The sequence below is a fragment of the Aspergillus multicolor genome, assembly GCF_047715735.1.
Source record: "Aspergillus multicolor strain CBS 133.54 unplaced genomic scaffold BDW74scaffold_1, whole genome shotgun sequence".
Taxonomy (NCBI): Eukaryota; Fungi; Ascomycota; class Eurotiomycetes; order Eurotiales; family Aspergillaceae; genus Aspergillus; species Aspergillus multicolor.
This window is the reverse complement of record NW_027395952.1, coordinates 2,125,159-2,151,888: the sequence shown is the minus strand read 5'-3', so window position 1 is coordinate 2,151,888 and position 26,730 is coordinate 2,125,159. Positions and strand designations below refer to the sequence as shown.

General features: G+C 51.3%; 9 protein-coding genes across 9 annotated transcripts; 4 read left to right on the top strand and 5 right to left on the bottom strand.

The window, feature by feature from the left end:
- Positions 1–1,830: 1,830 nt before the first annotated feature.
- BDW74DRAFT_172755 (putative prefoldin subunit 2) lies at positions 1,831–2,405 on the top strand (the record flags this gene model as incomplete). The annotated part of the gene is made up of 4 exons (XM_073727642.1): positions 1,831–1,870; positions 1,931–2,021; positions 2,106–2,298; positions 2,373–2,405. 4 exons carry the CDS (start codon positions 1,831–1,833, stop codon positions 2,403–2,405), a joined length of 357 nt encoding a protein of 118 aa, XP_073590013.1.
- A 2,355-nt stretch (positions 2,406–4,760) lies between these two features.
- On the top strand, positions 4,761–5,810 carry BDW74DRAFT_172754 (nuclear transcription factor Y subunit beta; the record flags this gene model as incomplete). Its single annotated transcript, XM_073727641.1, has 4 exons — positions 4,761–4,917; positions 5,178–5,288; positions 5,341–5,468; positions 5,553–5,810. The coding sequence occupies 4 exons, from the start codon at positions 4,761–4,763 to the stop codon at positions 5,808–5,810; spliced, it is 654 nt and encodes a 217-aa protein (XP_073590012.1).
- A 251-nt stretch (positions 5,811–6,061) lies between these two features.
- On the bottom strand, positions 6,062–9,412 carry BDW74DRAFT_184691 (Acetamidase regulatory protein). Its single transcript, XM_073730872.1, has 3 exons — positions 9,175–9,412; positions 7,899–9,096; positions 6,062–7,842 (listed from the first exon to the last, which is right to left on the bottom strand). Exons 1-3 carry the CDS (start codon positions 9,218–9,220, stop codon positions 6,690–6,692), a joined length of 2,397 nt encoding a protein of 798 aa, XP_073590011.1. The 5' UTR covers positions 9,221–9,412; the 3' UTR covers positions 6,062–6,689.
- A 23-nt stretch (positions 9,413–9,435) lies between these two features.
- On the bottom strand, positions 9,436–11,225 carry BDW74DRAFT_142710 (TBC domain-containing protein). Its single transcript, XM_073722765.1, has 3 exons — positions 10,746–11,225; positions 10,569–10,697; positions 9,436–10,514 (listed from the first exon to the last, which is right to left on the bottom strand). The coding sequence occupies exons 1-3, from the start codon at positions 10,987–10,989 to the stop codon at positions 9,634–9,636; spliced, it is 1,254 nt and encodes a 417-aa protein (XP_073590010.1). The 5' UTR covers positions 10,990–11,225; the 3' UTR covers positions 9,436–9,633.
- Positions 11,226–12,255: 1,030 nt separating this feature from the next.
- Positions 12,256–16,342, top strand: thtA. The gene is made up of 5 exons (XM_073722764.1): positions 12,256–12,750; positions 12,801–12,915; positions 12,979–14,545; positions 14,606–14,778; positions 14,829–16,342. Exons 1-5 carry the CDS (start codon positions 12,266–12,268, stop codon positions 16,248–16,250), a joined length of 3,762 nt encoding a protein of 1,253 aa, XP_073590009.1. The 5' UTR covers positions 12,256–12,265; the 3' UTR covers positions 16,251–16,342.
- Positions 16,343–16,747: 405 nt separating this feature from the next.
- On the top strand, positions 16,748–20,473 carry BDW74DRAFT_142705 (putative mitochondrial translation initiation factor IF-2). The gene is made up of 3 exons (XM_073722763.1): positions 16,748–17,298; positions 17,361–19,855; positions 19,905–20,473. The coding sequence occupies exons 1-3, from the start codon at positions 16,843–16,845 to the stop codon at positions 20,146–20,148; spliced, it is 3,195 nt and encodes a 1,064-aa protein (XP_073590008.1). The 5' UTR covers positions 16,748–16,842; the 3' UTR covers positions 20,149–20,473.
- A 1,317-nt stretch (positions 20,474–21,790) lies between these two features.
- On the bottom strand, positions 21,791–24,037 carry BDW74DRAFT_184687 (uncharacterized protein; the record flags this gene model as incomplete). The annotated part of the gene is made up of 4 exons (XM_073730871.1): positions 23,005–24,037; positions 22,210–22,943; positions 21,862–22,151; positions 21,791–21,809 (listed from the first exon to the last, which is right to left on the bottom strand). The coding sequence occupies exons 1-4, from the start codon at positions 23,420–23,422 to the stop codon at positions 21,791–21,793; spliced, it is 1,461 nt and encodes a 486-aa protein (XP_073590007.1). The 5' UTR covers positions 23,423–24,037.
- Positions 24,038–24,476: 439 nt separating this feature from the next.
- Positions 24,477–25,055, bottom strand: BDW74DRAFT_172748 (uncharacterized protein; the record flags this gene model as incomplete). Its single annotated transcript, XM_073727640.1, has 1 exon — positions 24,477–25,055. One exon carries the CDS (start codon positions 25,053–25,055, stop codon positions 24,477–24,479), a length of 579 nt encoding a protein of 192 aa, XP_073590006.1.
- A 436-nt stretch (positions 25,056–25,491) lies between these two features.
- On the bottom strand, positions 25,492–26,448 carry BDW74DRAFT_7203 (uncharacterized protein). The gene has a single exon (XM_073733541.1). It carries the CDS (start codon positions 26,233–26,235, stop codon positions 25,708–25,710), a length of 528 nt encoding a protein of 175 aa, XP_073590005.1. The 5' UTR covers positions 26,236–26,448; the 3' UTR covers positions 25,492–25,707.
- Between the last annotated feature and the right edge of the window lie 282 nt (positions 26,449–26,730).

Here is a 26,730-nt window from a genome sequence, read left to right as displayed (position 1 = left end):
ACTGGTCTCGGCGATGTTCGTGGCTACAATCACTTTCCGTACGCCGGGCGCAGCCCGTTCGAAGATCTTCGCTTGCTGCTCAGCAGGCATCTGACTGTAAATTGGTAAAATGCTGAGTTTAGGCGGGTCATTCAACAGTTTTAATCTTTCGTCGACAAGTTCGCAAGTCGCTTCAATATCTTCTTGTCCAGTCATGAAGACTAGGATATCACCGGGACCCTGAGAAACATGGATAGCCAAGACCTGCTTGACAGCGCTATCCACATAATCTTCGCAAGGCGTGCGAGAGAAATGGACATCGACAGGAAAGGTTCTTCCAGGTATAATGAACTCCGGAGCACCGCCAAAGAACCTTGAAAATCGTTCGGCGTTCATGGTGGCAGATGTGACAATCAACTTCAAATCCCTCCTTCGAGCAAGGATTTTCTTAAGAAGACCCATCAATACATCAGTATTCAGAGCACGTTCGTGCGCCTCGTCCATGATGATACAGGAGTATTTGTCGAGATCAGTCTGCACTAGTGACTCTCGAAGGAGGACACCGTCGGTCATGTACTTGATGGCCGTGTTCGGCCCTGTGCAGTCCTCGAATCGAATGGCGTATCCAACGAGATCCCCCAAATCAACTTCCATCTCCTCACTAACACGTTTGGCGACACTCATCGCGGCGACTCGACGGGGTTGGGTGCAACCAATCATGCCAAACTTAGCGTAGCCATCTTCATAAAGGAATTGGGTCAACTGTGTCGTTTTTCCGGAACCTGTCTCTCCAACGACCACAACAACCTGATTATCACGTATCACTCGCAGAAGATCCTCCCGAACGGCAAATGCCGGTAAGAACTCTCGTTGTTCGCGCAGCGTTTTGCTCTTGCTAAAGGAGCTCTGTCCGCCCTCACCCTGCTTCTTCATATGTTGCGCAAACTTATTTCCTCCGCCTTTGTAGACCTCCTCCACAGGCATCGCAACAGCAGTATCGCCCTCATCTTCCTTCACGCCCATCAGGTTCCCCAGCGCAGTACCAGCGACCGTTGTCGCTTCTTGCGCCTGCTTTTGACGCTCGCGCTGCTGTCGCCGATCTCGCACAACCTTGCTTCCTTTCCGACTAAAGACAGCCATATCACTTTGGGGATCCCGGACAGCGGAGATAGGCTCGAGCTGCTTGGTGAAGATCGTGCGGCCATCGAGGAAGGGCGGGCGGAGGTCGTGAACGAGCAAATGGACACGCGTACCTTCTTCATCTTCGGGCATAAAATCACCGTCAAAGTCGCGTCGTTGGGCGACACCGGAGGTAAGCATCCGGTTCGTTTCCCAGTTGTCGATATCTTTGCGCTTTGCATCGCGGAGTGACGGCGGAAGGTTGGAGCTTTTCAGCCTCTTTGCGGGAGGCTCGTTGGACGCCATTGTGATGGTATATCAGTTTCTTTATGTACGAAGGATATGTCTTCGAAGGTAAAGGTTCGCAATTCCCAGAAGGTTGCCCTTCTGGCGGTTGATTAAGAAGTTATGATGAGAAGCCAGGCCGCGAGCGATATGATACCTGAGCCAAACAGTGCAAACACATCTATATCTCGATATCACGTGCGGCATCGAGTCAGCAACGCGGATTGCTTTGCGGGATGAACGTGTCGTTTTAGATAATCGGGCTCTATTGTGCATTGCTAATATATGGCCATCGATAAACAGGTAGTCTTTTCGTAGTGGTGGTGGCTGAGAGACGCTCTAGCTCAATAGTTCCATCGGCTTGGCCAAAAAGTGGCCGATAACAGTTCGCCCCGCATAACGATCAACAATTCCAGCTTTGCACTCAGTGTTTAATAACTAGACAAAATGGCCAGTCAACCACAAATTGCTCCGAAGAAGCAGCAAGGTGCGCTCTCTATCAATATGTATTCAAAGATTATCAATGAACCAAGCTAATATCGAGCAGAGCTTCAAGCTCAATACACGAACTACAAGAACACACTGCAACAGCTGGCGCAGAAGATCGGTGACATCGAGCAGGAGGCTGAGGAGCACAAGTAAGCCTATTCTGGCATCCTTACCTTTGCTTTTTGAGGCTCTCAAACGGATGTGGACCGTGCTGATATTTGTGCACTGCGAAGACTCGTGATCGATACCCTAGAGCCCCTGCCTCGAAATCGGACGTGCTTCCGGATGGTGAATGGCGTTTTGGTCGAGCGGACAGTTAGCGATGTGTTACCGACGCTGAAGACGAACTCGGACGGCTTGAAGCAGGTGCTGGAGGATATGCTGAAGCAATACAAGGCAAAGCAATCGGAGCTGGACAGTTGGAAGGTACGTGCCGGCCCTGACGATCGTGCCATTGAGGATGGATTGTCCAAGGGAGCGCGGCTAACTTTGAGCTACAGAAAAAGAACAATATCCAGGTTGTGCAACCATAAGAGACGATCTATGAATGGAACTCCGTTTTCTCGCGCTATGCGCACTTTTTAAACCGAGTGTACTATATACTTTCCTTGATTCCGGAAACACGATGAACGTGAGGCGTAATTGGGTTCGCTTAACAGAGAATGGTTGGCGATGCTATGCCTGATACCACAGCACTCATCCTCGCGAAATGCTAGGAGTCTCTATGGCCCGGGCCCCTTAAGCATCTTGGTCAAGATCCCAAAGTCCAACATCAAACTTCGAAAGGTGAGACAGCGCTGATGGTGCGATAGTCATGTTGTTTGAGCATTTGATGCACTCATACCTAAAGCCCCAGGCTAGGACTATTGACATGGTCGTGTGAAGGAAAATTGACCGCCTGAAGCGATGCAACTCGCATTGCCCTAATCCTTTGTGCCTAGAAAACTATGCATCATTATATTATCTCGCATCATAAGTGACGTTTGGCCTAGTTTGTGGTGTGTGATCCTGGCGAACCGTGTTAAGGCGCCTATGCATCAATTAGGCGCACATGGTCAGTTCCAGGCTCTAGTGAGTTGGCGATTTAAGCCAGCCCGATAATGCAACAGGCAAGTGTTTGTCAAGAGCATTAGAGTCAATCTATGCTTGTCTTGGCTGCAGGGAGTTTGTTGAGGCTGCAATTGCCGATATCCATGGCCCCGGCTCCATTGCAGGCTTGCTGCGCACATCCTGATGCAGTAGTAGTGTCTTCTCGCTTCACAGTTGCCCTAGGTCTGAGCGACAAAAACATGCATTATTCTTTGTTTGATATGACTTCATGATCCTACAAACTAGAAAAGCTTAGACAGCCTCGCAACGTCATTTTTGGGCCGCAGAGGTGGTACGCTGCAGATTTGCTGGGCTAGCCTAGAGCATGTTTCACCCTGTCTGTTGACATCCAGTTAACTTCACTGCAATTGCTGCTTGAAGCCTACCTGAATCAATGCCGACTGGTAAACAGGATCAGTTAAAACTCGTGAAAGCTCTCAGCTTGACATGTTCGTCAAGCTGTCGCTGCCGGAGAATTTCAGGCCACGGGGGAACTGATAGGACGTCGTTTGCGCCCCCAAGCGATCCCTGGTAGGGTCGGAGGCCAAGATATGAGCTGTTGAACCAGCTACAGCCTTTGGTTGAATGAGGTGATATTGGCGGATCAGCCAGTCAATGAGATATGATAATAGTGGTACACATTGCAGTGATGAAGCAGTAAGGCAGATACATATTGTTTATGTTTAGTATAGTACAACCGGTGAGTTGATGGTGTCAAGTAGAGAGGCACCGCTGCCTCCACGTGACCTGGTATTGTACCAGCTGATACCACCCCCACTTCTTTTCTTAGTGTAATTTACCCCACGCCTCGCGGTAATGAGTCGCCTGTCAGGTATCGGAGCCGTTACAGAGGCCTGAGGCCCTCCTGCGGTTCAATCATCCATCCCCTTGCAGCGCTCTTCTCTCTCTCTTCCATTCTCATTTCTCTCCCTTCGAGCATTATTCAAGCCAATTCATCCAATCACCGGTGCCTGCCATCAGCGTCTCGTTTTGACCAGATTTGGAGACCAAGTTCATCGCCTCGGAACTGCTGGCGTGTTTCGCGTGTACCTGGACTCCATCAGCCAGTGATCGTGCTCCTCAGCCAGACACTTCTGGTTCGCCAATTGCCTGCTGCGCGCATCGCGGCCAGTCTCCAGTAATTATTCCTGCCCTATCTCCCTCCCAGTAACAGGCCAATTATTTACTCGACACGCCAGATCTATTCCACAGGCTTTCGGATCCCAAAGAATAACCCGGTCTTCGACCGTCTTCGCCTGCGCAACGTGCCACTGCCAATAATTGGCCCACCGGTTACTTGCGCGTTACTTCCGATCTGCCCGCCTTGAGTACCGCTGACGTTATCGCTGTAAGTCACCCCAGACCTTCGAACCAAGGGAGTTTCCAGAGCCCTAGCGCCATATCCCCGTCCCTGGGCATCAAATCAGCCTTTCGGGCCCAAAAACATAAACAAAAATAGTGCAATAAATCTTAAAAGAGCGACCTAGCGCATCGTTCATACGCCCTTCGGCGAATGAGAGCCTCCCCGCATCTCATTTACACCGCTAGGGCAGAGTTGCCATGGACGCGCTGCCAATCCCCCAGAAGCCTTGACCACTGCTTTCCTGTCCCTGTTCAGGCTGTTGTGAAGCAGCTCGCTGCCCAGCCTGATACTCGCTTTCCTCCCCTTGGTCCATGAGCACTGAACCTGAAAGCCCATTGCGTGGTGTGCATTCTCTGACGTGGATGCCAACAGAGTTTGTTTAAGATCGTGCCTTCCAAAACCGGAATCGCCTACTCTTTCGCCGACAGCTAAAACCATGTCGTCAACCTCTCCCTCCAAGGAACCCGAGGTGGAACAGGAACCTCAATCGGGTGAAGAACACGAGCAAATGGATAAAGATCAAGATCTCCATGCGCAAGGTCAAGGAGAGTTCGAGGTGAAGGAGCAAGATAGATGGCTACCAATCGCAAATGGTTAGTTGCGTTCCCTTGCAGCTCTCTGCCCCCCTGATTTGCGCGTACCTTGCGTTTTATCCCGCTGGTCTACTACTGTCGCCATACTGTCCAAGCACCTTCTTGTCGGTTGCAGGCGTTCATGCTTACGCGCATCCTATTGCCCGGATCATGCTGGATAACTGCACTGCCTTGTGCCGTTGCCGCTGTTCTAACCTACCCTCTGGAGCCTCTCCTATCGGTGAACTGATATAGTTTGGGATACTGACAATGGCATACAGTCGCGCGCATTATGAAGCTAGCGTTGCCAGAGAATGCAAAGATCGCTAAGGAAGCGAAGGAATGCATGCAAGAATGCGTGAGCGAGTTTATCTCATTCATTACCAGTGAAGGTGGGTGTGCTCTATCACATGGCTGCCCGGTGGAAACTAATCTGTGGCGAAGCTTCCGAAAAGTGCCAACAGGAAAAGCGCAAGACCGTCAACGGAGAAGACATCCTGTTTGCTATGACCTCTCTTGGCTTCGAAAACTATGCTGAAGCCCTGAAAATCTATTTGTCGAAATATCGAGAGGTAAGGCTTGTGCAACATCTTTGGACGATCCTGTCTATTCTGGATATCCGTTGTACCAGGGCAAGTGTCGCTAATTAGCTTCAGACTCAATCTGCCAGGGGGGAGCCCAGGCCACCAAGTAGCGGATACGCCGGGGGCGGGCCCGTTGGCGGCCCTGCGAGCGGCCCCTCAGCCGTGCGTCCCGGTGGTGCAGCGGCCGGGGGAGCATTCCCTGATGCTTCTGATAGTGCCGGTAGCATGATGAACCAGGGCTTGGACCCTTCTGAACAAGATACCTCAGCTTACGGATATCCCCCCATGGTTGGCCAAAGCCATAACGGCGCGGGTGGTGATTCCTATTAATTTCTTTTTGGATACGCAGAACTTACAGGGAACCTGTTGGCGTCCAGGCACCCAGCTATCTGTTACAGCTCAGTAAGACGCTCATCTTGCTTAAGCCAGTACATTGAAGCTGGGTTTTTGTTCGTCCTCTAAAGGTAGCCCGTTCGAAACAGACGGAACTTGCTCCGCAGCGGGCATTGGTATCATTACAGTTTCTAGACGCCGCTCCCTGTACGGCATTTATATGGGCCAGGCTGGGCTGGGTTGGGTTAGTCTTGTATTATGGGGTCTTATACACCGGCGTTATCTTCGAGCCGACGGAACACAGGACAGGGATATGATGAACTTTGTTAGGAATTAGCGCTTTACTTCACTTTCTTACCTCGCCTACTCTTTCCTTTCTTCCTTCCATTTTCCAAGCCAAACCTGGTCTCCCCAGGGAGTGTGGGCTTGCCGCTCTATTGCCCCAACCGTGTGACACCGTTGCCAACGGCACTACCATGGCTCATTGCGGAGTGGATGATGGCGGTGTTATGTTTGTCCTTTCTCGTGAATTTATTACATATTGTTCTTATCAATTGGAGGATATAGGCGGCTAGTCATCGGACATGCACATTCTTATGTGATAGAACGAGCAGGCGGGATTCTACTTCTAGTGCTTCTGGTCTCTGGCATTGAAAGTTGAGTAAGAAGTATATATATTCAAGGTAAATACTAGCATTATGTCCAATCCATTCACTAAATAATTGTTCATCATCACATTAGATCACCATCATATATTCCCCATAACACCAAGACTAGGGTAGCGGTACCCAAAAGCGCAATTAAAAGCTATATTCCGTAGTGTCGAGATATATATAGTCGGGAAGAAAAAGACCTGCCGCCTGCAAGTCAGGTTCACTACCCATGCATCCACCCACCGTCCTGCAGGAGATCAGACATGGGCGTTTCCTGCCAGTATATCTGGCGCCATTCGTCTTCCAGCTCGGTGATACCCTCCATGGCCGAAGGGAGAACGGGTCCCTCCAGATCCGCGAATGAGAAGAGTTGGCGCCAGTCCAGTGATTCGCGTTGATTGTCGACAGTGTCCATGGGGGTTAGATTGCTGGATGGGATCCAGGTGTCGAATGGCTGGGCTGCCATGGTACTGGTGTGGGTATGAGGGCTCAGGGTGGGTTGTGTGTGTGGGTGTTGGTGTTGGTGGGAGGTAGAATCGGGGGTTGGGACGTCGTAGGATAGTTGGCTGTTTGGTTGTGGATGTGGATGTGGTGTGTTGGTGGTGTTTGGTGGGGTGGAGTCCTGGTTGACATCTGCCAAGTGAGGCATGCCGGAATTGTTCTTCTGTGGAGAGGTAGTGCTGTGTGAAGTACTCTTGCTGAACCGACGGGGGCCTTCGCTGGTCGTAGCCTGTAAATCTTCTTGCAGTCGTCTCGACTCCTCAAACAGCCGTAGGATGGTGCTGGCATGAGACCAATACTGTGCTAGCCCGCGGAGGGAGTACGATGCGGAGTCGAAGCGACGAAGAGCGTTTATTGCGAGGACTGGGTTGGAAAAGCGAAGCTCAACCCGCACTTGGATCATTGCGGTGAACAAAGTGTGCACACCAGAGTACCAGAGAAATTTGAGTCGATCGTGCATACGGAGTTCCTCGAAAATAGAGGCTATCACTCCAGCAGCAGCGCTGCAAATTTCGGCGTCATGCGGGCCGTAATCGTCCGAGTACGCTGATGCTCTCGGATGAGGTCGATGGAGAAGGATTAAGAAATTATTGTAAGTAAGATGAAGCATAGCAGACCAGGGATCCATATCCGACACTCTCAGACGCAATTTGTCAGGAAGTCTCAATGACCAGCTCGCCAGCGCTTCGTCAGCTTCGAGCAACGCAGCCTTGCGGCGATCAGTGCTGGTTCTGAGGCCAAAGCGCTCTCTAACAATGTACGATATCATTGTGCACAGCTCAGAGAAGTGTATGACGAAGTCTGTTTGTACACGGGCTCCGCAGCCCTCAAAATCGGACGGCGTCAATGGGGAGACATCAGAGTCCTCGAGATTGCTAGACTCATACACATTAGCGTTCGGAGGCAGTGGACAGTAGCTTGCACTACTCACATAGCTTGCGGTCGCCCGTAAGACAATGATACCATCACGTCGAACTGTACTAGGATGTACCATAGCCTCCTCCACATTCGGCGATCTCGAGGCACGAATCTACTGCCGATAGGATTACGGTGCATTCCCAGCCCTGTCGCAATCCTAGCGGCTATTCCAATCCAGTAGTGTGCATTAGCGGATACATCATCATCAGCTACATCCGAGTGCCATGTCAGCAAAAGTGCGGCCTGAACCAAGATATCGCGGTTTCGTTCAATCCTGTTGTCGAATAACCACTTCGCCCGGCGGAAGAAGATATCTTTGAGCGCATCACGTTCGGCCTTTGGGCGAGTGACGTGGGCGCCAACTAATAGAATGGTCTGAAGGAGAAGGATTGGAGGCGCATCGGCTGGGTCTCGATTGCGGTATTGCGACATGAACAGGTCCTCTTCAACGATCGGATAGCCGGAATTGACTTGAGCAAAATAGGCATGCACGAGTTCATCGGCAAGAGCGGGTTCCGGTAATGTGAGAGCGTCCATGAGAAGCTGGTCATGGCCGGTCCGTAGCTGTCGCCGAGGGATCTCATTCCCCGCAAAGTGATAGACATCATCCCCCGTGTCCCGCTGCTGGCGGATCAAAAATGACATGTTTGAAAGCTCATGTCCGACATAGATTGCTCGCACCCCTCTTTGAATCGCCCGGCTGTCCGAAGCTTCCTCATCAATCAAGTGCACCAGACGCTTCTCAATATCCGCACGCGACTCTCCTTCGGGCAGATCGGAGGCCGCGGGGCGGTTATATGGCGGGGAACTCGCATTCGGCAAAACATTTTGATATTGGACGTTGCCCGGAACATGATTGTTGGTAACTTTCACATCGCATGCGGGACCAGCGCTTCGATTATTGTGGACATGGCTAGCATGTGCTAATGGTGTTGCGATATCCGGCTGGACGGCGCGGAGTGCGGTCGTGAAGGCATTAGGGGGCTCCGCTGACGGCGAAGTAGGAGATAACCCTTTGGCAACTCTTGTAGGGGGTCGGCAGCGGATCGGAACCGGGTCGAGTATCGAGCGCACTGCTAGGTTCTTCTTCTTTTTCTCATGGATGTGACAGTCGGTCTTCCCCGCGGAGCGACAATTGGTGCATGGTAGCCCTACAAAACGAGCGTCGCATCGGACTTTACGGCGGTGGCAGTGGATGCAGGCGGCCGAGCCTAGAAAAAGCGGGCATTTAGCATCATTTACTGGGGCAAGTTTGGAGGCGTTGGTACCTGGCTTGCGCTTATTCACACCATTACCTGAGGGTGCAAGGCCGGTTGGCTGCTCTGTGGAGGACATAGCAGAAGCATTGACAGAGCAATTAGGACCCGCAGACCCGCGGCTTCATTCTCCGTCAACACCTAGAATAGTCCGAGAGTCAATGAGGCTAGCGAGGTTCATGACATGATCTGGAATGAGAAATTGGAGAAGAAGGCAGACGATAAGGATAGCGGGGAACCCGGTCCATCACGTGCGCTGCGGAGAGATCCCAGGCCTTTACGGAGTACTCTTTGTATAGACTGACTGATATATAACAGGTTGTTTTCTTATAGAGCCAGGTATCAATCAGTGCCTTCAGCTGGATTGTTTCATGTGTAATCCGATTCAAGGTTTACACATGGCTAACGGTGTGTCATGAGAAGTTTATTTTACATAGTGATAAGATCGTAGTCTATCTTTATCTTGGTCTCACAAGGTTGCTCAGGGAAGGGTTATAGGCGGCCCTGGAAAGCTATCCTGAAACGGTCAAGATATGGGAGTATAGTGTTGTCCAGTCCCCTCTTCCTTATCCAGATGGACATGGCGCCGACGAAGAGAGCAACTGCCACAGAGCCGATGGTTCGCCTGTGGCTCCACAAGAATCCGACAAACTGCTCTTTTCTCTCGTCGTAGCGAAGTTGGTTAGTTTGTTTTTGAAACAGTTCAACTGCTCGGCTTGTAGACTGCGTTCTCAGATCGTCTCGTGTGGTTTTGAGGACACTGCAGCTAGATAGCTTTCTCCACGCTCCAAATGGCAATGTTTCTGGCGGGTGATCACGGTAGAGCTGCACCGCACGAGATATCAAACCTTCCAGGTCAAGAGGTTGAGGAAGCTTTGAAAGAGTAAAGTGTAGCATTTCCGGTTCGTCTTCCGGTATTTCGAGCAACTCTTTCCGACGCGAGAGAACAATAGCTACGAAGAGATATATTGAGACAACAGGCTCCCAGGCTAGCAGGAAGTCGAAGAGTCGTGCTATATCGCTATATTCCTGGATATCATGGGCATATAGCGTGAGTGTCGCTGAGAGAGCGAAAAACGGTCGGATTCCTGAAAGCCGCTGGTAAAGGGCCTTGTCAGCGGTTTGGATAATTGCTGGAATAAGCTGCAGGTGCTTCACTGCTGGTGAAAGTGAAGGCAACATATAGTCTCTGATTCGGACCAGAGATAGGCGGGCGACTGCTGAGGCAGACTGTTCTTCGCCTAGAACTAATAGCAAGACTTGAACAATATCATGGTAGCCTTGGAAATAGCACAGCAGAGGATAGTTCCGCAGAACTTGTTTAATCACTTTTGACAACTGATTCTTTTTGGTTGATAATTCATCATCAGGGCCTGAAGGTAACATATCAGGAACGGGACTGGCAAAACATATCGATGCATACTCACAATCAGGATAATATACAAAAGATCGGTTCACATCTAGTTGAACCTGCTCTTCATCGCGGTGGGGTGGCAGGTCACTTTCCGGCAAGAGAGGTTTTTGTATGCCCTTATCATATTGTAGCAGTATCGGCCCTGAATTTTGAGTTATTTCATGTGACTAATGATGCTGAGGCAACATACAGGCTAGTCTTCTGAGCTCATCTCGAAGAAAGCCGCCTTCTGATGTGGCATGCGACACCAAAGCATCTATGTCGCGAGAGCCGCATGCAGTTCGAATAGCCTCGGCTTTTTCGGCCATACGAGTCAGATCGTCATTGGAGCTGTGTACAGAACCATCGGTCACAGCATTGGGGTCTTTCTCAGAGTTCACATGAGCTGTTGAAGAGGCGCTCTCTGACCGTTGAAACCCTGACGAGTGAGGCATGTCTGGGACTCTAGAGGTACCGTATGTCGAGTCTCCACTTCAAGGGGAAACGCATATAGAACCTCGCTGGAGGGTAAGAAGATTGCTCCTGCGCGCGGAGTGAGGCGTCTGTCACATAGGAGACGATCCTAGGTACTCAGTGGGACTCTCATCTAGAAGCCTCTTCACAATCTGTGACTAGGTTTCATAGGGTCAATAGGGTACTGAACACGTCAAATACACAATCTTCGAGTCAGTTGGGGTCGTCGGGTATCTGGAAGAGAAAGCGAGCTGATGGACGTCCCCGAAATTTCTGCCTGAGGCCTCGGTGACCCTGCATTGCCAATTTTCTGCTCAGTGCTGACTAAGCCTTCTATGACAGGCATCAGTGAGCTTCATGCATTTCCACAGCCCAACTGCCCCTCCAAGACATCCCGGCCTATTTATGAATCGGACTGTCACTCCGAGCACTAATGAGCCATAATCCTGTGTACAATTGCTATACAGGATTCTAAGTCATCCTGAAAAGTCTCTGAGTGCTGTGTTTTTCCAGCCGTGATGAAATCATATTAAACCGTTAGCAACACCTCCATCTCTCTGCTGGCAGTCATGCTCAGCTGGTATTTTCAACCCCGACGGTTTGATATAGCTTTACGCTTATTATCTGGCCTCGGCTCTTAGAATTGGAAAGTGTTTCACTGCTTCTGGAAGGCATCGCCGTACGTCTTTATAAGGGGTTCCTTCGTATCTGCCTAAGTATGCGTTCCATACTCATAGTACTGGTGCAATATTCTGACATCTTCCAGCCACATCCCTGCGTGAGAGGCCACTGCGTACTGTTACGGGAGCTATATGGCATAGTGGTCTACATTACAATATTGGCCCACTTTGTTTATAACCTCAAAATCCAGCAAGAATGATGTTTGCCCGTCTGTCGAACCAAGCATGACGTGAAGAAATCATTGAACCGTCCGACTTCTCACAGCTCACCGTGGTGATAGATACTTTCTCCTGCCTTTCCCGCTGGATCCTTCTGCCACTGTATTTGTACTTGTGATTGTTTCAACATCCAAAGTTGACATATGAAATGAAGGAAGAGAGCTCACTCCTTCGAAGCTCTATTGACCTAACCTTCGCAAATTGATCCACGTCAGTCAATCTTCAAGCGGGGAACGACACTCAACCAAAGGCGTACCTTGCCCTTTGCTGTCAACCTTATCAAGCATCTTTTTGAAAGATTGAACACATTCGCACTCAAACAAAACTTCCTCCTGCAAGGATGTCTTCTGACATTGAGATGGATATCGATTCGGATGTTGGAGCTCGCAAAACAAAGCTCGGCCTTCTAAGCCACACATTTGTATCGAGTCCGATAATACAGTGGATCTTGCCTGCCCGTCTTCGGAGCAAGAATCACAATGATGTCGTTTTTGTTGGCGAACGAGGCGTTCAAATCAAGGAAGCGATCTCAGGGACGTACCTGGAGGAAGCGACTGCAAAATCAGATTTCGATGCATATATCATGGCAGCCAAGGCTATCAACGTCAGCACCGAGTTGCCTTTGGAAGTTCAGATGAAGGCCGGGTCTAGCGATGCGGATGCCAGCATGGATTTGCAAAATGATCTACCTCCTCAGATACTGGTACTGAGCCTCTCTTCAAGAGAGCTAGTGTTTCTTTATCACTCACGCACGTCACCTCATTTCATCCATTATCATCGCCCATTGCCGAGCGATGTCAGCACTTTCGAGCAATTTGGCCGTAACATCGCTGTCGAACCAAGGTGAGTCCTAATACCGACTTTTTTGAAGACATCGCCTGAGCCCGTTATAGGTCCCGAGCGGTTGCTGTCAGCGCTTCCAGTGATTATTTTGGCGTGTTCGTCTTGAAGACCCCTTCCGCCGTGCAGGCCCAAATGTCAGAAGATCGGTTGGATCCCGTGGCAGAGGTACAAATCAACATCGTTGCTTGATCTCTGAAGCACTTGCTAACATCAATGATGGAATTTTAGGAACGATTTTTCCGCCTGGATGGCGATATCATCTTCATGGACTTTCTCTACCCGAAGCCCGAAGATAGAGACAAGATTATCTTGCTTCTCCTGGTTGCTCACGAGCAGGCAACCCATGCTGTATGCTACGAGTGGGACGCCAACCAGAGCCTACGACAAGCCCATCCCCGTATAACGAAAAAGCAGTTGCCACCTGAAGACAGATTGCCTACGATGCTGATTCCATTGACAAAAGCCTCATCTTTCATGCTGGTCAACACAACTACAATAACTGTCTACCGAAATAAGCTGGACCTCCCAGGACCACCTACCAGATACCCACTCCCTATCCCCGACCATGAGCAGCAACGGTCGCCTCTCTGGACCCGGTGGGCACGCCCTCTGCGCCTTGCGGAATACAATCAGAACCATGACGACATCTATCTCTGCCGCGAGGATGGGAGGATAGATTATCTGGGTGTTGGGAGCGAAGGTGAACTTGAGAATCAGAGTCCTCTTGGACATTTACTTTGCGATGTCGACGCTGCTTTCGATATCTTAGACATTGGCTATGATGGTGACGATCTTCTTTTAGCTGCCGGTAACACTGGGAATGGCGGTTTATTTGTCCAAAGAGCTCGAGACCAACCCCGCTGCGTTCAAAGGTTTATGAACTGGTCTCCGGTTACCGACTCCGTGCTTGTAAAGCCGCCTTCGGGCCCGAATTCCTCAACAGATCGCGTTGTCGGTGACCGCTTGTTTGTTTGCTCCGCTTCGTCTTACGGTCGAGGAGCCGTTATCGAGTTGCGACATGGAGTTGAAGCGCAGGTTGAACTATTGATATCCCTGGAAGAACTATCAGGTACTAGGGACATATGGATCTTACCGGAAACCGTCAATGGGGGCGTCATCATGTTGACTTCCGATCCCATGTCTTCAACCTTTTTGTATCTGCCGGCTGACTCCAGTGAGGAAATATCTGCCATTGGCGAAGCGGAGTGCGGATTGGACACAAACTCGTCAACACTGGCGGCGGGATACATCGAGTCAGGCAACCTGGTGCAAATAACCGACAGAGCGATCCTCATGGGTGCAACGACTGATTTGCAGCCCCGTTCTCGATTTGACTTGGGTATCGGTCAAAGTATTGCGGCAGCTGCTGTGCATGGCCCAGCCTCCCTTGTTATTACGGCCATTCGATATCATGAAGAACTGCGATTACATTCGAAAAAGATTTCTCAGGTGAACAGCGCCCTCCAGATAACCGATGATATTCCGCCTTTGAAAATCGAATATGAGCCTGTTTGTATGACTATCCAACAGCTTGAGATCGGTCTCATAGTCTTCGTGGGCAGCGGTGATGGTAGGATTCGGGTTTATTGCCTTGGTGACGATGTCAAGCTTATTCTTGACGTTTTTGTGACTGTTGAGACCGATGATGACATTTCCAAAGCGATTGACAGTCTTGCAATTATTGCGGACACCAGGGGTCCGATGAATAAGGCTACCCTACTTTGCGGCTTGCGGAGTGGCTTTCTAATTGTGTTCGATATCTCGATGAATGCCGTCAAGTTCGAGTCTCCCTTAGGTATGGTTTTCATTATATACATGCCTTGACCACACAAAGCCCGGCTAATGCATTCTTTAGAGATGCGACAAGCCGCACTCAGACACCTGGGATATACGTCTGTTACTGTGCAGAGCGGAGGCAGAATCGGACTATTGACATGTGGTAATAGCTTTTGGCAAATAACATACGCTCAAGGAGATGAGGCGGGTGACTGTGTTATCCAGAGGTTATGGATAACAGACCAGAACAATGTAAGTCTCGATGAACCTCTCACCTCTATACCAGTATCTCACCGTTTTAGCCCGCCTACTACCCCAGGGTCATCCACAGTTTTGCCATGACACGCTCCGACAACACCTTAGCCAATGAGCTCTCGGGAAGGTTTGTTGCGTTTGCAGATGGGCAGTTGATGGCATGCACGTTAGACCATACTGTTAAGACTGTACCTCGGAGCATCAGTCTACCTGGCAGTGTACACAAGCTGGCGTATTCACAGTACCTAAAAAGCCTTGTGGTAGCATATAGCCAAACCGCATACGATACTGACTCGGATCCCGTCAAGCGCTATACCAGACCATTCATCGAGTTCCTCGATCCAGATTCCCAGTTCCCCCTGGATGGTTCTGTCGAAGGCTTGAGCTATCAAAGCAAGCCATGGCGACCTCAAGGTGCAGCCGGCGAGAAGATCAGCTGCATCCTGGAATGGACCCCGCGGAAGGGCGACGAAGAGTATCATTTTATCGTCATTGGGACTGCTCGTCGGCATCAACAAGATCGCGGTCGGGTCATTTTCCTGCAAGCCTCCCGGGGCTCATCCCCAGATTCGCAGGTCGAGTGCTCTGTCAAGTATATTCACAAATTTGAGGACCCGGTCTATTCCATTGTCCCATACGGCGACTTCACCTTGATGGTGTCGACAGGCCATGAAATTGTTGCACTGGAACCAAAGTTCGCACAATCACGACGTGCCCGCTCTGCACGATTCTCGCTCTTGTCGCCAGCGATTTCATTATCCTGTCACGAACCATACGTCTACCTTTCCACCGCAAGGGAATCCCTCATGATCCTAAAAGCCACAGAGGATAAGTTGGCGCTTCACGCATACGACCGCCAAAAGCTCGACGGGCTCTCCCACATCCATATCGGCGGAGATAGAAAGCTCACATTGGCCTCCAGTAGAGGTGGGAGAGTCAGCCTACTTACCGAAAACGGGGTGACAGAAACCGACAAAATGCTACCTACAGCCTTATGCGAGGCGCATCTGCCGTCGTCAATCATGAAACTCATCCCTAGCTCAGAGCCGTCTTCTCTTTCGCCTCGCTCAAATACCTTCTATGGCACAGCAATGAATGGCACCGTCTACCGTCTTATGACCGTAGAGGAGAAAGAGTGGCGCCTTCTGCGCCTGCTACAGGATCTCTGTATCCGGGACACTGGCATCTGCCCATTTACGCCGAAGAGAAAGAGGCAGCGCAATCCAATCGGGCATGATCCTCTCGAGTTTAAGCCGACCCATATGCATATCGATGGAGATATTCTGCGTCGGCTTACTGTGCGGGATGCTGATTATCTCGTGCGGATGCTCGCTGATGAAGAAGAGCAGTCAGCAAAGGATGCTGCTCGGCTATTTGGGAATCTGGCGAAAGATGTTCTTGGGGAGGTCTCAAATCCCGCTAAGGCTGTAATGAGATGGTTGAAGAGAGTGTTTTACGTGGAATTCTAGATAGTTCGACCTACTATATACATGTTCGGTTCCATTCGCTGTCATAATATCGTTCGGGAATAACTACAATGAACTAATATAATTAATTCTCTGACAAGTTATAGCATTATCTCAATTTAGAAAACCAACTAAATGCGTAGACTTGAAACTGGCAGGCAGCATGCCATACCTTGGAGGCCAGGAGCACTTGTGCGGCTTAACAAATCGGACTCCCCACCGAGTCCGTTCAAAGGACCAAAATTCTTACGGAGCACTCTATCCCTCCACCCTCCCGCTCTCCATTCTTATCGGACACCACTCATCCAAGGGGAAGATAAAAAGGGACATTTTCATCCATCCCTCTTCTACCTGTTTGATCACCCTCATAGTCGAGGCTACTGGCTTTTTCTCCGGCCATTTTTTGCCACAACTCCGCCCGACCGCCGCAAGTCGCAGGCCGAAGAACTTGATATTGTTGGTGCCCGCACAAATACGCCACCAAAATTCTCACAAGGCGCAGGAACTCTTGCTAATGATTCTTCTTTGTTCTTAGAATCAGTTCTTCCATATCACACGAAAACAGCCCTACTAAACGAAGAGTCGGTTGTACAATATGGCGCCGAAGAAGAAGGGAAACAGGAAGCAGGAGGAGGATTGGGAGGCAGAGCTCGGAGAGAGCATTCCTGCTGCGGGTGGTGACAGTCCAGCTCAGGAAGAGGCTCCCGCCGCTGCTGATGATGGAGAGGCTGCCCCCGCCGGTGGCCTACTCGCCGCTCTGAGGAAGAACAAAGCCAAGAAGGGCAAGAAGGGCAAGCAGACAAACGACTTCGTCGAGGGCGAGGACGCTACGCAAGAGTCGAACGGCGAGGCGGACTTTGCCAGCAAGCAACCCGAGGAGGGCACGTTCGACGAGGATGATGTTTTTGCTGGAAAGAAGAATAAGCCTATCAAGGCCGCCGCACCGTCGCCGCCTGAGCCTGCGGATGAGGATTCCGGCCCTCGCGTAAAGACAAAGAAGGAGAAGGAAAGGGAAAAGAAGGAGAGGGAGAAGCAGCGAAAGAAGGAGCAGGTATGTTTTTCTATCGTATTTGATTTATCGGAACCGTTGGCTGACTGACATTTATTATCTAGGCCGCGAAGAAGAAGACCACCGAACCTAAACAGCCCGAGCAAAAGAAGCCCGAAGCGAAGAAGGAGGAGCCTGTTGCTGCTGCTGCCGAGGCGGCGCCTGAGCCTGCCACCGGTGGCAAGAAGAAGAAGGTCCCTGCCCACTTGGCTGCGATCCAGAAGCAGCAGGAAGCTCTCAGGAAGCAGCGCGAGGAGGAGGAACGCGCTCTAGCGGAAGCGCAGGCCGCTGAGGAGGCGCGACGACTCCAGGATGAAGAAGAGGCCAAGAAGAAGGAAGAGGCTCGCCAACGGAAGAAGGAGAAGGAGAAGGAGAAGAAGGAACAGCTGAGGAGGGAAGGAAAGCTGCTTACCAAGGCCCAGAAGGAGGCCAAGGAACGCAATGAGCTCCGTATGAAGCAAATGCTTGCTGCGGGTGTTGGTACAGTTGCTGGATTACAGAAAGACCAGGAAGAGAAGAAGCGACCTGTTTACGAGAACAGAAAGAAGAAGGGCCCCAAGAAGCACGAGGAGGACCTTGAGGCTGCTGCTGCTCGGGCTAAGGCTCAACGTGAGGCCGAAGATGAGCGACGACGAAAGGAAGAGGAGGAGCGCAAAGCCAAGGCTGAAGCTGAAGCTGCCGCTGCCGCCAAGGCCGCTGGTGAGGAGAGTGAGCTTGATGACTGGGAGAAGGCCGCCGATGCCGAGGATGTGAAGGACAGCTGGGACGCACCCAGTGACGAAGAGGAGGAGAAGCCCGCCGCTACCAACGGTGAAGAGAAGACGTTACCAGAGCGACCCAAGCCCGCCTCTCAGGAGGAATCCGACGAGTCCTCAGAAGAAGACTCTGACGAGTCCGACTCTGAAGATGAAGAACAGTCCGCGGCTCAAAAGGCAATTGCCCAGCGGAAGGCGGAAGCTGCTGAGCGGAGAAAGAGGCAGCACGAGGAGGCTTTGGCTGCCCGTTCAAAGGACAACCTGCGTTCTCCTATTTGCTGTATTCTTGGTCACGTCGATACTGGTAAGACCAAGCTGCTGGATAAGATTCGACAGACAAACGTCCAAGAAGGTGAAGCTGGTGGTATTACGCAACAGATTGGTGCCACATACTTCCCTGTCGATGCTCTGCGTCAAAAGACTGCCGTCGTCAACAAGGATGGCTCGTTCGAGTTCAAGATTCCAGGTCTGCTCGTTATCGATACCCCTGGTCACGAGTCCTTCTCCAACCTGCGATCAAGAGGTTCGTCTCTTTGCAACATCGCCATTCTTGTCGTCGATATCATGCACGGTCTTGAGCCCCAGACTCTTGAGTCTATGAGGCTGCTCCGTGACCGCCGCACTCCTTTCATTGTCGCTCTGAACAAGATCGACCGTTTGTACGGCTGGAAGAAGATCGACAACAACGGTTTCCAGGAGAGTTTGGCTATGCAGAGCAAGGGCGTCCAGAACGAGTTCCGTACCCGTCTCGAGCGCACCAAGGTTCTCTTCGCCGAGCAGGGTTTCAACTCTGAGCTCTTCTACGAGAACAAGTCTATGGCCCGCAATGTCTCTCTCGTGCCCACCTCCGCCCACACCGGTGAGGGTGTCCCCGACATGCTGAAGCTGTTGACTACCCTTACCCAGGAACGTATGACCAACTCTCTTATGTACCTGTCCGAGGTTGAGTGTACCGTTCTTGAAGTCAAGGTCATTGAGGGTCTCGGTACCACCATCGACGTCGTTCTCTCTAACGGTATCCTTCGAGAGGGTGACCGAGTCGTGCTGTGCGGTCTCAACGGACCTATAGCAACGAATATTCGAGCACTGCTCACGCCCGCTCCTCTAAAGGAACTCCGATTGAAGTCACAGTACGTCCACAACAAGGAGGTCAAGGCCGCTCTTGGTGTCAAGATTGCTGCCAACGACCTTGAGCATGCTATCGCTGGTTCACGTCTCATGGTCGTCGGACCTGATGATGATGAGGAGGACATTGAGGAAGAAGTTATGTCCGATCTTGAGAACCTGCTCAGTAAGGTTTCCAAGGATCAGCGTGGTGTCAGTGTCCAGGCATCCACCCTTGGTTCCCTGGAAGCCCTACTCGAGTTCCTGCGTGTCTCCAAGATTCCCGTTGCCAACATTTCCATCGGTCCCGTCTACAAGCGCGATGTCATGATGTGTGGTACCATGCTGGAGAAGGCCAAGGAATACGCGGTCATGCTTTGCTTCGATGTCAAGGTTGACAAGGAAGCCCAGGCTTACGCTGACGACGTCGGTGTCAAGATCTTCACAGCGGACATCATCTACCACCTGTTCGATGACTTCACCAAGCACATGGCTGAGCTCACAGAGCGCAAGAAGGAGGAGGCCAAGCTCCTTGCCGTCTTCCCTTGCGTTCTCAAGACCGTCGCTGTCTTCAACAAGAAGGACCCCATCGTCATCGGTGTCGATGTCGCTGAGGGTAGTCTCCGCCTGCACACCCCTATCTCCGCCATCAAGACCAACCCTACCACTGGTGCCAAGGAAATAGTCGAACTCGGAAGAGTGTAAGTTTCCTCCATACTCTCGCAACAACCGAATGCTAACCCCATCTAGTGCCGGTATTGAACGTGACCACAAGCCCGTCAATGTCGTCAAGCGAGGTCAGCCCTCCGTCGCCGTCAAGATCGAGGGTGCCAACCAGCCTATGTACGGTCGTCAACTCGAAGAGTCCGACACGTTGTACTCCCAGATCTCCCGTAAGAGTATCGACACTCTCAAGGAGTTCTACCGCTCCGATGTCTCCATGGAGGAGTGGGCACTTATCAAGAAGCTCAAGCCTGTCTTCGACATCCCGTGATTGGCTTGCACAGCTTAGGCTCATAAAAGGAGCAGTACCGAGCGGCTGGCTTGGATGCTCCAGGGCGGAGTCAATTCCTCAACTCTGACCGATCCAACCGGGTGTCATGCAGACGACGTTTAATGACTAGTGATGCTCGGTATTCTATGATAAAATTTGTGCTGAACGTCCGGCACATTAGATTGGTGGAGGACAAAGACATGTAGGAGGTTATGACTCGATTCACCGAGATGTACATGACTTAGGACCATAAAATAGCTGCAGTTGATACCTAGCTAGCTTTACGACTGATTTCACAAAAATAGTTTGGATATTCTTCATATCACTGGGCCATGTCTTACCCTTCCCATGCATACCTATTTGTATATCTACACCTTCTCTTCTATCTACTCCTCATCCCCCTCCCACCTCTCAACCTTCCCACCCCTCGCCGCCCAATCCCTCCAACTCCCGTCATAAACCCCAATCCGCGCCGCATCATACCCAGCCTGCACAGCCAACTGCGCTGCCGCTCGCGCCCTCACACCCGCAAGACAATAAAAGACGATGTCGCCCTTCCCCGCATCAGCCCCAGGCTTCGGGTACCCGAACCGCGTCTCGAACTCGTCGGGGGTTAGGAAGAGCGCGTCGGGCTGCGAGGCTAGTGGCACGGCCACGGCGGAGGGGATTATGCCGGTGCGCGTGAGCTCAGCGGGTTCGCGTACGTCGATTAGGATTAGGTTCTTTTGGGGCGCTGAGGGGGGTGTGGCGGGGGAAGTGGAGGGGAGGTGCGCGTTTATCTGTACATGCATTGTTAGTCGTTGTTTACTTTGTACGGTTTTCTGTATAGGGACTGGGGGGTAGGGTGCGTACGTCCTCAAATCCCCACTGCCGGAAAGTAGGCGGCGGGGTGTCCTCGGGGTTGCTTTGCGTGCTGTTCCAGCGGATAGAGGAGCGCGGGATATATTGAGCTTGGAGGCGCTTAGAGTTTGACTGTAGCTGCGAGGGTCTGGCGTAGCCACCGGGTTGCCGAGCGAGGCATGTTGAGAGGTGCCGCGTGGAGGTGATAGTTCGCGCTGCTGTGTGTTCGCCGGTGAGAGCGTACTTTGTGGCGCGAGATGCGAGAGATGCGAGAGATGCAAGACCGCTTTGCGGCCTGACAGGGGTCAGCGAGGCCATTTGGTTCCGTGGTGATAGACTTGTAGGCCGGTGGTTGTCGGAGCTGGGGTTGAGCTTTCGCTCTCCCGAGGTCGGCTTCTGATGTCACGCTTCTACACCCTCTGGCCTACATACAAAGAAGATCGACCTATCAGAGTATCCACAACATAAGTAATATGTCATTCACCATGTCCCTAACATAGAGTGTCTACTATAAAATGGACATGGTCCAACGCCCATAAGCATATCAGGTTATAGTACCTTAATACTAATACTAAGTGCCCAACAGACTGTAGACCATGGCCTAATCGCTGCACGGTGGCTATCTAGACAGGTGGGCCTTCGTTATATGAGGCCAGAGGGTGTACGTTCTGAGCCTGCTCTTAAGTGTCTAGGAATCCCCGGTTCGATTCCGGGTCATCCCAATGTTTTTCTTTTTGCTTTTGTTCCAACAAAATCCTTTTCTGATCTGACTACCGTCAAATATATATCACATTACCAATATCTAAGAGAAGACTTGCATCCTAAAAATCTGTATGTTGTTGAGACAGAAGTCTGTCCGACGAGCAGGAAAACCCGTGCCCATTGTTGTATATAGCTCTCCCTGGGTAAGGGCAAATCACCCTATCGTGTTTGACACCGACCGCATCTGTGTACGTGGCTAGTAGAGATGGGAGAGCCTGTCCCTCCTCAACCCAGGCTACCAGGCCGTCAAATATCGTCGAAGGATATAGCCCTAACGGGCTCCAGCAGTGGCCGAGGCCGGGCGCCTCGAATACTCGATAATAATTCCGAACGGAGGGGTCAATCTCTGTCACAGCCTCATAATAACGCCTGGTGTTCGTTGAGGGGATCATCGGATCGGCCTGTTGATAGCTGTATCAGCATGCGCAAACAGCGCAGGAATTGAGACAGAAGGAATACCAGGCCATGGAAGCTGAGGATCTTTCCACCACGTTGACTGAACTTTGACAGATCAGGATTGTTCGTGCCGATGATCGACTTGTACTCTTCCACTGAGTCATTGAAGATTTGCACGTACGTATCGAGCGTCATTGTCTTCAAATCAAACATGGCGTCTTTCTCGACAGCCAGCCGGATCCAATCTGATGAATACATCACCGGCAGTCCACTACATATTCCATTAGGAGAGCATTGAGAGGAGAAGTCATTAGTCAAATTGCTGACGGCAGAAACTCCCACCCAGAGACTCACTCCATCCTCGGTAGTCGGGCCTCGCCATGCTGCATTTGCTACAATCGCAGCTGAAGTGGAAAGAGGCACCGTTTCCTCGCCGCAAGGAACATCCTCACCGACCATGTCCAAGGCGTCAATTCCACGAGCGTCAATGTCAGAAACTATACCATCGTGGACCCCGTCCAAGTCATCGCAAGCCTGAATGGCCTTATTGGTGATATAGTCCAGCTCACAATGTCGCGGGTACGAGTCGAGTTGGTTCATAGTGAACTGCGTCCAGTAACCAGCAACCAAGATCTCTGCCCAATTGATAGCAGGCGAGGAAGCAACAATCCCGTCATACGCATCGAGATACCTCTGCGCGAGCATCATCCCCTGTCGTCTACCTTGAGAGCAGCCGCTGAAGTATGAGTGATTAGGCTTCCTTCCATAGAAGCTCTCGGCAACGCTCTGGCCAATAACTGCTGCATCATTCAACGTGACGGAGACAAAATCCTCAAAGCCGATGGTGATCAACCTTACCCGGACGATAAAGAAGCCAGTCATCGGTGTCTTCTCGCACGCGTCGGCCACAATCAGTCGCCACGGGTGCGTATCCCTCTCCCACCGCACCCAACATGGCCTTCTTGTTCGCAAAAAACAGCCCGCAATAAAAGCCGCCGCCACCTAGGCCCATCATCCGTCCGTTCCACGCGTCATCAGTCGGAAGCCATACTTCTGTATTCACGACCTCTAACCGGTGGCTGTGGGTGTACGAGATGGAGACGACGCAGTATGAGACATCCGTGACGTTCACCGAGCCATGGTTCACGTATATGCTTTCAGGGATATAGGCGGATATGCCGGTGTGTAGGTGCACTCTCTGGAGCTCGACGATTGCGTTGGGTATGCTTGGACATGGGATGTGTAGGGCCGAACATCTGGCAGCGAGTGCGTCCATCTGAGCAGCCTAAGTAAGAAGGAGGCTGATATTGTGAGACCCAGCCAGTCAGAAGATATTCTGGGGGACCGATAAATCAGACGAAGTTCCAGCTGGCAAACGGGAACTCGGTGGCTTGATGCCGAAGCAGGAAGGGACGATTGACCTCGGGCTTCCCTTGCATCAGTATCTCCCACTGCGGGCGTGGGTAGATATAGGTGTAGGCGACATCGTTTTCGAAAAGCATAAGTAACTCGGTCCGGGGTACTAGAAAACTGTTCTCACCAACTACGTTGTTGGCTCAAGCCTGCTGGACAGTTTCCACCATAAACCCCCTAGCATGAGATCTGTTTGCCTTTGAGCAGATTGCCAGTTGGAGCCGGTCATGTCCACTTGAGAAGAGGTCCGGGTACCAATCGGGATATCAATGGTATTCGCCGTTGGCCGTCCGGCGAGCCCAGCAGGTCCAGGTCCCCGAACTTTGGATGCAAGGTCAAGCGGCGGCAAAGGGTCAAACTTGAACATTGGCTACGGACGGCGCCGTGGGCTGGGTATGATGCTTTCTTGCATTATGAGGATAAGAACGATGGTGGTAGAAGGGGGGCGTGAGCGTATCTGCTCTGTTGCTCCTGGAGGGGTTGTGGAGGATCTGTTTGGAGTGAACGCTCTGCCGTTCTAGTTCCAAGATCGCCTGCTTGATGGCTAACTTCTAGGTACGTCCAGGATTCGTTACATGGACATATTCTATGGATATTTTCCCTAGCTCAATTGAGTATCTTGGAAGTTCCAAGAGCGTATTACTATGCCGGCCATGGTCAACAGTATGGGCACGTAGATTTGACTACATGCAAGTCAGGAATTCAGGCCGTGCATTGCAAGGGATATTCGATGCATGTATTGGCAAGAAGATATCATACTCGACCTAATAATACTATGTCATTCAAAGAGCAGAATCATCGAACTACATTATTTCGTTAGTGCGTGAGTAAACAATCAACCACCCTCGGGCCTCGACCGCGTCCAGGGTGCCAGCCAGCCTCGATAATACGACAATTACATATGGCCATGGACAGCCCTAGTCGTCATAGTAGATATGCAAAACAGCCGGATTCCCCGAGTCCTTCGACCAAATCTCATACGAGCCAAACTCAGCCCCAAGATAAATCGAAAACTGTCCGTCATCGCCAGCCAGCCAACAAGCGTTGGTGACATCAAGCAGGGGTGGGTTGGTCAACGCCGGCACATGGTATACAGTGAGGTCATCCGTCGAGGCAGGCGCATTGTCAGCGTTCACAGTGACCTCGTCCCAGTCAGAGGAGACGGCGGGGCTGACGGTCAAGTTGAATGCAGCTTCCGGTAGCTTTGTAAATGCAGGAAACTGGACAGTGCATTTGGTGATGTCATCGGGGTATCTGTCTTCGGGGAGGTCGAGCCGGAACCCGACAAGGCTGCGAATCCAGGCTAAACCGCCGGTGTTTGCGCGAAGGTTCGTTTCTGCGCCGTACCGGCACTGGTAGCAGCTTCGTTCGGGACATTCCACACAGGTGACCGTGGACCGAAGGATGGTGGAGTCTTTGACGGAGGGTCTGTTGATTTGGGCTGCTTGAGAGGTGGTTGCGAAGATCGCAAAGGTAAGAAGCTTGAGAGCGTGCATCTTGGAGGCGCAAGTCTTGTAATAGCAAGAGCATTCGCTCACTGGACAGAATGAGGCAGTGGCTGGTTGATGATCTCCAATAGAGGCGGCACCGACGAAGTATTTATATTCCTCATTGGTGATTGTGGAACCCGGTCGGTCGCTCGTTTCCATATTCCTGCGGATTAAGATGCCCATCAAGGTCATAAAGTCCAAATGCCACGGGGTGCCGAAAGACATGAACCGGGGCGAATGTGGTTGGCCGGGAACAATCGCGATCCCAACGCATGTCTTACCCCCGATACGAATCGGAACTCAATCGAGGAGCCGCGGCGAACACGATCGGCCATGGGTGAGTTCCACAGCAGAGTATGATTGGGGATGTTTCTTGAGCTGACATCAAGGTGGCGTTGGCCGGTGCTTTGTGGGATGTGGGATGTGTGATGCAGTGGTGCTTTGCTGGTCCAGTCATTGTCATTCGTCTGAATCTCACACATGTATATGGCAATCACCTGGAGGCATATGCTGTGTAATGTTGCCCAGAGTGCTATTTAGAGCGAGATACTGTGGCTATAAATATTTGTAGGGTTGGGAAGGGTCACGATTGGCTGCTGCTGCTCAGACGAAGCCACCTTACCTGGCTGCCCTTTTCTTGTTTTGCAGGAATTCCAATTCATTTACTCCACCGGGAACGAAGTATTGGCCATGTTCGGTCCTGGATCATGATAGAGGAGACTGACTTTGAATGCTCTTCCATTGGGAAGCGTGGTTCTGTATCACCCAGCATCGTTGGGACACACCGCACCACACGAGGTCTCAAGCCACAAGGTATCATGATGCATGCGCTTAGCAGGGCCAAGCTTCGTGTGGTAGAAATCATCGGAATCATTGCGATGTCACTGCAGTGGATGAGGCTTGTAGATGAGCTCGAAACCGCGGCAAGGCGCTCAGAAAGGCATATGCACAGGCCCTGAATCCCGAGACCTGCAGCGTCATACAGTAACAACAGCAAACGATGAGAGGGTAGGACCATTTGCAGATGTGCATTGCTAAGACCAGAGATGGGCCATTGATGCTGGAACATTCGGTGTTCTCGGGGGCCGCTAACAGAGTGGGTTGGATTCTTTGATGTATTCCTCGAGCAGACGAGCATATTAGCCGCCAACGCAATTGGCACCATCTCGGCGATTTCAGGTCTCATGTCATTAGTTTATGTGAAGTCCTGATTCAACCGCATAGCAGTCTTGCCCTCGGTGTATTGACCATTCGTAGAAGAGTTCGATGCTGGGACACGGAGGACGGGGGGAACGGAGACAGGCCCTCTCTGTCTTCCCCGCTTTACGTCTCTTCTTTCTGACGTCTTCATGCACGCCCCCATCGCATCAACGTCACCATTGCTGCGCGCAAGAAGCGCTTGACATCAGTGATCTCATCAAGACCCCTATGAACAATGCTGGTGGATATACCTATCGCTGGCCATTGTTTAAGTACACTAGTGTAAGTCAGATGGAAGCTGTTGAAATGTAATCACGGTTCTTACCTATAAGCAGGGTTAGTGTACACAGTTGCTGATGAGCAGGAACATGGTCGATTTGTATACTGTAGTCAAGCTACTGTGGACCACAGCGCCACAGCCCAGCCATGCCCGTGATGGGATGGGCTGATGCACTTACCCCTTGATGCCTGCGATTCAAGG

Excerpts from the sequence above, each read along its gene's own strand:
- BDW74DRAFT_184691 (XM_073730872.1), bottom strand. The coding sequence starts at position 9,220 with ATGTCCTCCACAGAGCAGCCAACCGGCCTTGCACCCTCAGGTAATG. Across the intron at positions 9,097-9,174 it reads CCTTGCACCCTCAGGTAATG|GCTCGGCCGCCTGCATCCAC; the intron begins GTGTGAATAAGC and ends CGCTTTTTCTAG. Across the intron at positions 7,843-7,898 it reads TACGGGCGACCGCAAGCTAT|CAATCTCGAGGACTCTGATG; the intron begins GTGAGTAGTGCA and ends GTATGAGTCTAG.
- BDW74DRAFT_142710 (XM_073722765.1), bottom strand. The coding sequence starts at position 10,989 with ATGCCTCACTCGTCAGGGTTTCAACGGTCAGAGAGCGCCTCTTCAACA. Across the intron at positions 10,698-10,745 it reads TGAGCTCAGAAGACTAGCCT|GGCCGATACTGCTACAATAT; the intron begins GTATGTTGCCTC and ends CTCAAAATTCAG. Across the intron at positions 10,515-10,568 it reads TTTTGTATATTATCCTGATT|GCCCTGATGATGAATTATCA; the intron begins GTGAGTATGCAT and ends TGTTACCTTCAG.
- thtA (XM_073722764.1), top strand. The coding sequence starts at position 12,266 with ATGGATATCGATTCGGATGTTGGAGCTCGCAAAACAAAGCTCGGCCTT. Across the intron at positions 12,751-12,800 it reads AACATCGCTGTCGAACCAAG|GTCCCGAGCGGTTGCTGTCA; the intron begins GTGAGTCCTAAT and ends AGCCCGTTATAG. Across the intron at positions 14,546-14,605 it reads CAAGTTCGAGTCTCCCTTAG|AGATGCGACAAGCCGCACTC; the intron begins GTATGGTTTTCA and ends TGCATTCTTTAG.
- BDW74DRAFT_142705 (XM_073722763.1), top strand. The coding sequence starts at position 16,843 with ATGGCGCCGAAGAAGAAGGGAAACAGGAAGCAGGAGGAGGATTGGGAG. Across the intron at positions 17,299-17,360 it reads AGCAGCGAAAGAAGGAGCAG|GCCGCGAAGAAGAAGACCAC; the intron begins GTATGTTTTTCT and ends TTTATTATCTAG. Across the intron at positions 19,856-19,904 it reads ATAGTCGAACTCGGAAGAGT|TGCCGGTATTGAACGTGACC; the intron begins GTAAGTTTCCTC and ends AACCCCATCTAG.
- BDW74DRAFT_7203 (XM_073733541.1), bottom strand. The coding sequence starts at position 26,235 with ATGAGACCTGAAATCGCCGAGATGGTGCCAATTGCGTTGGCGGCTAAT.